The sequence below is a fragment of the Chenopodium album genome, chromosome 6, assembly GCF_948465745.1.
Source record: "Chenopodium album chromosome 6, dcCheAlbu1.1, whole genome shotgun sequence".
Lineage (NCBI taxonomy): Eukaryota > Viridiplantae > Streptophyta > Magnoliopsida > Caryophyllales > Amaranthaceae > Chenopodium > Chenopodium album.
The window spans coordinates 16,940,883-16,950,611 of record NC_137839.1 but is presented as its reverse complement, the minus strand read 5'-3'; the positions used below and the strand labels follow the sequence as shown (position 1 = coordinate 16,950,611).

Here is a 9,729-nt window from a genome sequence, read left to right as displayed (position 1 = left end):
GGGAAGCTGCCAAATGTTTTCCTCCTATAGTCGGGCATATCAGCCCCCCCATCATCGCTACCAAAAAACCAATCATGAATTCATCTCAGTCCTTCCGCGTAATTACTGGCATTGTTAGAATTTTCTCAGCAGCCAGGTCCACATACATTCCACACCTACCATTCTTGTCTTTAACACCATACAATTTATTAATTACAAAAGCAAAATTTTCTTCCAATGCCAAACCACCATCACTTACTTTCCTTGGAAGATCCTTACTTCCGGCAGGAAGACCTAAGATGCAACGCCATTGTGTAGGGCAGAGCGGCACCATCCTTCTATCACCCATTTCAAAAAGTCCTCTCTGACCATCAACCCTACTCATTAGCCAATAAGCAAACCCCCGACAAAACTTTCCATTCTGCAACTTAATGACATGGAAAAGATCACCGAAGCCACATCTTTCGATTATAGCAAGCCTATCCTTATCCTTTTTCAACTTTTCCAACAATCCACCCATTGCATCATCTTTGCACATGAAGTTTGCGGACTGGAACAAAATATTACAAATGCGTCATCAATATCACAAAGCCACCTAAAAAGATCACTAAATTACGAAATTAAAAAAAAAAGTTTATACCTTCCCAGAACAGTAAGTTTTTTATGTAACAACAACTATGCCTTTTTGTTTCACCATTTGACCTTCAGACTGAACACCTTGGCCTTGTGGCTGAAACACTTGTGGCCGAAAATCTTAGGATTGAAAACTTAAAGACTGGAAACCATGTTGTTTCTAAAAAGATTGTGGTTGAAAATCATGTGGTTGAAATCCTTGTGGTGGAAACCCTTGTGGTTGAAACCCTTGTTGTTGAAACCCTTGTGGTTCAAACCCTTGTGGATGAAATCCTTCTTCCTGCAACAACAAAGTACACACATTTAAGGTTAACTGAGTCATATGCAAGACATGCAAACAACTAAACAAGTGTTGTTTGCTCTAGTAACAATCACAAAAGAGGTGGGGGAAGGACTAGAGCTTTAGTAAGGGACATAATAGCTTATTAGGCTCTCTTAAATATATCAGAAAACTATTTTTGGGAATTTGAGGACAGGTATGGTTTGGGGTTGTGTTATTCAGTAAACACATTAATGATTTAGAGTTTCTCCATACTTTGTCTTCCATCTTTGGTTCTAATTTTCAAAATTTCTAAGTCAAACATCAGAATGACCCCATAGTAAAACAAATAAGATAACCCAGTACAGCGGAAAGCTATCAACCAAGTGATAGAATATGTATACTGTATACAATAAAAAGAACTATACTAGCCATAGGGCATAATAAATTGGCAGATATAGTTCACAAAAGACCACAACTGAAAATAATATCTTATGCACATTATTCACAACACTAGGATGAAGCACGATAGAATTACTCCGTGATAGACAAGCCTATTCAATTATCAAGATTTGATGCCCTACTTGCGAAACCAACAAAACTTAGCAAACCCCAAAACATAAAGACAACTCCCATATTATCCCAAACAATAACCTCAATGTAAGTAATGACTATAAATAAAAATAAAAAATAAAAAAAATTCAATTTAAGTATTGTAATTGATCACAAGCAATTCAATATAAGAAGTAGCAAATAAAAGCATCCACACATTTAGTTTCTAACAAAAATAAATTGGCTTCAAATCAGCAATAGTGCAGAAACAAACAAACAATAATGTACAGGTAGTTCACACACACCTCGCTTATCAACTGGTGTGGGTGTACAGGAACTTCAGTCTGCTTCCTGCTACTAGACGAAAGTGGGGCGGGAGATGCCGTAGGTGGTGCCCTTGGTCGTGGCCCTAGATGCTGCCTTGGGTTGTGCCCTAGGTGGTAGTACAACAGATTTTTTCCGACCAACACCCCTCCGTGTTTCCTCAACATTTGGAATGCGTCTTCGCCGGACCGGAATAGTTTCCCTCATTGCTTCATCATCATCGAATATAACATCCTCACTAGTAGCGACATAATCCTCATCTTGAGAAAATTCATCCTCACTGTCGGATTCCATATCATCATCATCATAAATAACATTTGCTTCCGGATCCAAATTAATTTCATGTTTCCTTTTGCGAGGAGCAGGATTGCTAGAACAAGCAGGTTGATCCCTCATTATCTCACGCACACTGGCCTGCAAATACACAAATCAATAAAAAAGTTGTACCCTAAGGGACTAACAAACAAGTTAAAATATAACAAACAGGTTAATATTACACATAATACCAATAAAATATAACACTATCCAATTTACTCACCCCAATACTACTTCGTGGTCCAAATGAAGAGTCGCCCTTCTTAAACACCATGGCTGCGGTTGTATGACACACACACATACAAGCCATTTAGATGTTTTAGGACGACAACCAACACAAATACACAAATCAAATACAAATACACAAATAAGACAAACAACAGTATCTAATAGAATGAATATCAAATTTTTTGATTCACCCCGCCTAATCATACATAATCATAAACAACACATGAAAAACTCCAACATACTTGTTCCATTACTTTTATAAATACTTCGTACATCTACATTAAAAGGTATTATAATAAACTCATCTCATATAAACTTTTCTTACAATTTTTCGAAATATAATTCAGAACATACCAGCTATGATTAAAAGCGTTGTTGATGGTACAGACTACCATACCAACACAACATAATTACCATACCAACACAACATAATAATCATACCAACACAACATAATTATATGTACCATACCAACAACATAATTATATGTACCAACCACATTATTAATGGTACAACAATAACTTCAATTACATATTCACCAAAAATAAAGTTACTATCAATCAACAAAAAAAGTCCATGTATAACAAAAAATAACTAATCAAGAGTCCGACAAACCCTAAAAAAAATAACTAATCAAATTGCAAATCACTTACTTCTACATATATTATTACTTTTACAAAAAAATGACATTTCAATGGGGTGAGATGAGATACTAAGATCCCACCAATGTTACTCCTACGCTTCATTTTACCAAAACATGAATTTCTTTTCATTTTATAGTCGAGTCTAACACTTAGACACATTCCCGTGACCAACATAAGTACCCAAGTCTTTAGTAACATAAGAATAAGATCAAACAAGATCCTCCAACTTTGCACAAATTAGCCGATTTTTTAACATAAGAATAAGAACAAAATGCAATCTCTGACCAGATTTTTTAACAAAAATGCACATAACCCAGTATGAAAAATCCGCATTAAATATCAAAATCAAAGAAATCGTAATTCTTCAAAACCCTTAGAAAATGAAACATAAATCATCAACCCAAATTCTAGCACACAACAAGATGCAAACTTTCAAAAAACCAACAAAAATAAAATCTTAATAAATGAACATTGAACACCAAATAATGCCAAAAACACCAAATAATTCTTCAAAAAAAAAAAAAAAAAAGAGAACCCAGAAAGAAAGATTAGGCCTTTTTTTTACGTATGTCAAACATCAAAACTCCAAACAAAAGTTCAATCACTAGAAACCCAACAAAATAAACAACACAAAATTCGAAACTTAAACAGAACCCTGCATTTACATAAAAACAAAACGAGGAGCTCCCCATTTATCTCCTCGATAAACATTTTTTTGTTTATCGGATGGCAGATTCGTAAATAATAGCACAAGAGCATGTGACAGATCACTTAGAAATTGCTAGATTGCTTACACGTGGATAAAGTAAACGAAGGTGTCAGAAAAAATTGTGGAATGTGTTTCTAACGTCTGTTAGGCTTATTTTGACAAACGTTGGTCTATTCTAACCATAGTTAGTTGCAGGGCTACACGTGACCACCTTCTTTTTTCATTTTTTTTTGAATGTTTACTCTAAGAATCAGAGAGAGGTGATGCAACTGAGCAAAATCGAAACCCAATTTTAGCATTACAGTAGCAATCTCCATAATATTTCCCCCATCATAGTTCAAACTGTAAACCAAAATTTTGATTTTCATAACAATGCCACATCATCACCATGTTTCAACCTCTAAACCAATGTAACTCCAATCAGCAAAGTGCAAACTCACAGTTGCAATCAACATTAAATACAGCTATTGAACACAATGCAAACGCATTAGTGCATTACAACAAATTCCTAATATCTTATCAAATTCTGATGTTAATCTCAATTTCAAATTCAAAATTTTTAGGTTGATTACTCATTGAAAAAGTAATGGGATTGCGACATTCTATAAATCAAATTTTTTTTTTTAAAAAAAATAACGCTAAAACAAGATCAAATGGGTAAAAAAAACTTCAAATAACACTTGTACCACTACCACGCACCACCTCAATCGCCGTCCCAGTAGCCGTCGCCTGTGTCGTTGAAGTCACCAGTCGCCACCACCCAAATCGCCGCCGCCTGAATTGTTGCTAAAGTTTGTTTTTCTCTTTCCTCTCTACCCGAGCTTCTCTCCTATCTAACTAACCTTTGATTTACCTTGTGTTAATAGATATAAACGGCTGTAAACTTTAGTAATTGATAATTGACGTGAATACCCTTACTAACTGCAGCGAAGTTACAAAAAACCCCCGATAAACAGCTCAAGTTTATCGTGGAGATAAATTTGAATTTCCTCAAACAAAACCAAAGTAAAAATAAAAAACTTAAACCCAGAAAAAAAAAAATTCGAAACTTCGAAACTATATAGCATAAACTCGCATAACACGCATAATAGAACACAAAATTACTAAAATTCCCCCAAATTACCCATAAACCCTAACTTCGAAACTTTGAAACTGCACAAAATTACTAAAATTCCCCCAAATTACCCATGTAGAAAAACTTGCAATTAAGGAGGAGATTCGCCGGAATTAAGTGGTCGTTCCTTTGCCGGACGCCGGTCACCCGTTCGCCGTTCGTTAACCACCGTCTTCTTTCTCACACTTTCTTTCTCAGTCTTCTCGTCTGTTCCTCTCTTTTCTTTTCTATGGGGATATTCTCTCTCTTCCCTTTTTGTTTCAAATTTCCAAAACCTTTTGTTACCTCTCTCTCTTCCCTCTTTTACTCCTTTTTTTTTTTTTTTTTTTTTTTTTTTTTTTTTAATTTACCTGCAGTGAGCCCCACCAGTCCTTTAGGTTTATTCAGATAAAACAACAAAGACAAGAAACAATTATTACTTTGCCCTTAGTTGAGTCCAAAGAGAGACCAAGAAATGCTCTATTTCATATAATACCCCAAAGCTTCAACTAAAAAAAATGGAAGGTAGTCTATAGATAGATAGATAGATAATTTTTTTTTTTTTAAAAAAGTATAAACCTAATGGAAAGGTGAAACCTCTACAATAGCTCTTGTGAAGGGCCTATGATGTGTTTCACTGTTTGACAGAGATATTTATGTCATACTATATAAACCACTTTCGACTCTTTAAACTTAGCAGCTTAGCTCTACTTCAACCCCAAAACCCTAATTATTCTGCAATTTTATTCAGAGCCCCTAAAACCCTTTTCAAATCACTAAAAACAATTATAATGGGGCATAACAAGAACTTCAAAATACATTCAACTTCAACCAACAATGGCAATTTTGAAAACCCAGATAGCATGAATGTTGATGGATTAGCCATTGATGAAGCTGGAGCAAGTTCTAATCTTCCCAATGAGAGGACTAGTGCTGATTATTACTTTGATTCTTACTCCCACTTTGGTATAAATTTTCTTCCTTTCTTCTTTTTTAATTATTGAATTTCAAATTTTTTGTTCATTATTTTTTCTCTGTGTTCTTGGTTATAAATTTAATTTAATTTTCTGTTGTTTTTTGTTGGTGGGTTTTGGCGGTTTGTGCGTTTGTGTTGATTAATTATGATTTGAGTGTTGTCAAATTAGGGTTTTGATGGGTTTGTTTTTGGGCTTAATTTTTGATGGGGTTTCTGCATATCTGTTTGATGGGAAGTGGAATGTATTGAATATATGATATGTTAAAATGAAAACTGAAACCATTGACATATTGATGTAAAACTTAAAGTATTCGAATAGCGAGTATACTGTCGAAAATTTAATTTTTCCACCATATTTGCTCTCTTCTTAGGTCTAATTAGTTTAAGCTGGAAATTAAATTTGAAATGCATTATATTGTGACTGTTTTAATGTTTTATGTTCAAATATGTATACTTAGCTTTATATATAGAAGGTCTGCATATTATTGTTCTTGGTATTATTTTGACATTAGTTTGAGATACCTCTGACAAGACTAGATTAAAAAAGTGAAAGCATAAAATTTTAAAATATCTAACTTCGAGTTATATCTCGTATGAGGCTGAAAAATCCTGTTCTCTTGGTTTTACTTATTAATTATTACTGCATTTTAGAATCTTGCATTGTATATATTCATTCATATATCCTCTTCATCTCTATATGATATAACGTTATCTTTTTTACTTGACATATTCCTCTGTTTTTTTTTTTGTTTTCTGTGCAGGAATTCACGAAGTAAGTCCGATCCATTACAATGCCAAGTCCTTGTTTACCAGCAGTATTTTTTATTCATTCAAATAATTTTAATATACTTTTATAGTTGTATATGCTATCTGGTTGGATCCCAATGCTTATACAGAAATTGCATCAATATGCTGAAATTTTGAAGAAGAACCATTGCATGCTTCTTTTATCTTGTTTGATCATATTTTGATGTGCCTATGTTATCTAATGGGTTTTGAATGTTTTCACATAACTTTTTTTTTCCCTTACAGGAAATGCTAAAGGATGTGGTGAGGACCAAGACATATCAAAATGTTATTTACAAAAATGACTTTCTTATTAAAGACAAAGTGGTTCTTGACGTGGGAGCCGGCACTGGTATCTTGTCTCTTTTTTGTGCCAAAGCTGGGGCTAAGCATGTCTATGCAGTATGTTGATCCTTCTGATCTCTGTCTCTTTGTTTAAAAAACTACTAGTGGCTGCTTATTAGTTAATTAGATAGATCAAGGTATAGGGTAATGCTGAAAAAAAAAACTTGCAGTTTATCATTTTACTTATCTAATTTACTGGAACAAAAACATATGCTACAAAGACGAATCAGTAATACCCAATGCCTTTATTGTGCTTTCTATTTCGATTATTAGCTGTTTAGATGCAAGTTTTTTCAACAAAAATCTTAGAATTTTTTCTCTCCATTTCAGGTAGAGTGCTCTGATATGGCTGACATGGCAAAGGAGATTGTTGAGACAAATGGATACTCTAATGGTGATGTTACTACTGCAGCACTTGTGTTTTGTTATTTTCACCTGCTTTTATTTATACTACATATTTACATAATGCATGCTAACTTGTTTTAATTTTACAGTCATCACTGTTCTCAAAGGGAAAATTGAAGAAATTGAACTTCCTGTAAAAGTGGATATTATCGTGTCAGAGTGGATGGGCTACTTTCTATTGTATGAAAACATGTTGAATACAGTTCTCTATGCACGTGATAAGTGGCTGGTAGGTGATTCTATATTTATTGTAAACTTCCCTGATCCTTTGCTGTCTGCATTTGATTGCTTTTATTTAACATGTAATTGTGCAGAAGTTTAGTGGATTGAACTATGCATTTTTCTCTTCTTTTATTCCCAAGCTTGGTTTGGGTTTGGTTGAATAGCACTAGAGCAAGCCCCCAAGATATTACAATTTTTCCCCAAGATAAAAACCATTTGTTTATCCTGGAAATTAACTTGTATTTTCTGAATAGCACTACTATTGTTTATTGTTGCCACTAAATAGTACCACAAATAATAAGATTTATCAGGTTAAATAGTACTCTGTATATTAAATTAAGTGTCTTGGAAAGTTGGCTTAAATGTCATGATTTTACTGATCATTATGGATTAGAATATGACCACGCAATATGAATGGAATTGAAGCCACTGATTTAAAAATGTAGTCAGAAAATGATTTTAGGAGTGCAGATGGGTTAAAATCTGAAGCCATTATAATAATTGAAATCTAGAATCTTTTAATTGCTATCTATAATAGGATAGATATTTCCATCCGTATAATTTTCAGCACACACCAGTCTTGTTCTCCTACCAAACCATTTCTGTGATGAGGAAGCCCATGAATATCTTTGAATTGTGTTCAAACTATGTTTTATTGAGATTGTCTAAGTTGATGCTTTCCTTTCATGTGGTATATCAATGAGAAACTTGTGTAGCATTTTAATTCTCGTGGCATTCGACACAATGCATGGTCAATGTTCATTTCAAAAATTATCAATTCTCAGCTCCTTCCATAAAGGTTTCCTTGGTGTTGTTTTATGATATCAGACTAACTTGAATGTTGCTTTACTGTTGGAATTCTCTAGCTGAATGTTTTGTTCAGTTCTTGCTGTTCTATGGATTATTCACAGCATGTTCCATGTTTGTAGGTTGACAATGGCATCGTCTTCCCAGACAAAGCCTCACTCTATTTGACAGCCATTGAGGATGCAGAGTACAAAGAGGACAAGATTGAGTGTAAGCATCTGCTCTGCTTTGCTATTTTATTTCCCAGGCATGTTCATATTGGTTACTTGAATTATAGTTGGTGCTATAGTAGCTGAAATAGCTCTGCTTGGAAATTTCTCTATAAGTTGATGCGTGTTTTTATTTTATGTTTATGCATTTCTTATTCTAACTTGTACAAATGATGCCTTCAGTTTGGAATGATGTTTATGGTTTTGATATGAGCTGTATAAGAAAGCAAGCTATGCTTGAGCCACTAGTTGATACAGTCGACCAAAATCAAATTGTCACAAATAGCCATCTGCTCAAGGTCTGTTCACTTTCTTTTATCCCCGAAATGCAGTTTTGACTTTTATTAACTGCATTTTCTTAGGTCTTGAGATAGAGAGACTCGTAACTATATCTCTTTACTGAATTGCTGCATGTATTTTTGCAGACAATGGACATATCTAAGATGACACCTGGTGATGCTTCCTTCACTGCTCCGTTTAAACTTGTGGCTCAGCGTAATGACTACATCCATGCTCTTGTAGCTTATTTTGATGTGTCATTTACAAGGTGCCATAAATTAATGGGCTTTTCGACAGGTTAGTTTGCTTTATCAGAGCTTAAGCAGACATGTTTCTTTCAGACTGCATTGTTGAATTTAGAATCATTGATCTAAAGTTTGTACCGCTATGATATTTGAATGTTGGGTTAGTGTTAATTTTAATAAAACCATGTTTTTAGGACCAAGATCACGAAATACTCACTGGAAGCAGACAGTTTTGTACCTTGAGGAAAAGATTACAATATGTGAAGGAGAGTCTATTGTCGGAAATATGTCTGTTTCCCAGAACAAGAAGAATCCTCGTGACATTGATATTATGCTCGAGTATTCATTCAATGGCAAAAATTGTGCCGTGTCAAAGACACAGTGTTACAAGATGCGATAGTGGGAATGAATAGTCTTTATTGTGAAGGTTTGAAAGAAATTCCTATGGACGATCCTGAGACCTCAATAAGACTTCCATATTTCTCTTTAAAGCTAGAGAAAATTGGCTGATTTTATTGAGAGGTATGCAAATGTGTGGAGAAGAGCTGAAGGCTGCGACGTAGCGTGCATTGCTCTTTTTCCTGTTAAGCTGAAGTTTGAATTTTAGCTGCTGAAAAAAAAAAAAAATTGTCATGTTGTAATATTAGATAACTATCTAAATTTTGGTAATTTGATGTATTCTTTGATAATGAATGCCTTCAATCTTTTCATTTTGCATCAA

The 9,729-nt window shown here is 34.2% G+C and overlaps 1 protein-coding gene across 1 annotated transcript; it reads left to right on the top strand.

The window, feature by feature from the left end:
- Positions 1 to 5,387: 5,387 nt before the first annotated feature.
- LOC145635923 (putative protein arginine N-methyltransferase 1.2) lies at positions 5,388 to 9,729 on the top strand. The gene is made up of 9 exons (XM_081687297.1): positions 5,388 to 5,700; positions 6,472 to 6,482; positions 6,743 to 6,898; positions 7,172 to 7,235; positions 7,336 to 7,475; positions 8,398 to 8,485; positions 8,668 to 8,783; positions 8,910 to 9,060; positions 9,203 to 9,729. The coding sequence occupies exons 1-9, from the start codon at positions 5,391 to 5,393 to the stop codon at positions 9,406 to 9,408; spliced, it is 1,242 nt and encodes a 413-aa protein (XP_081543423.1). The 5' UTR covers positions 5,388 to 5,390; the 3' UTR covers positions 9,409 to 9,729.

What these genes read in the sequence shown, in the direction of transcription:
- LOC145635923 (XM_081687297.1), top strand. Translation starts at nt 5,391, where the DNA reads ATGTCATACTATATAAACCACTTTCGACTCTTTAAACTTAGCAGCTTA. An exon ending in ATGCACGTGATAAGTGGCTG is followed by an intron (nt 7,476 to 8,397) that starts GTAGGTGATTCT and finishes CCATGTTTGTAG; the next exon opens with GTTGACAATGGCATCGTCTT. An exon ending in CAAATAGCCATCTGCTCAAG is followed by an intron (nt 8,784 to 8,909) that starts GTCTGTTCACTT and finishes GTATTTTTGCAG; the next exon opens with ACAATGGACATATCTAAGAT.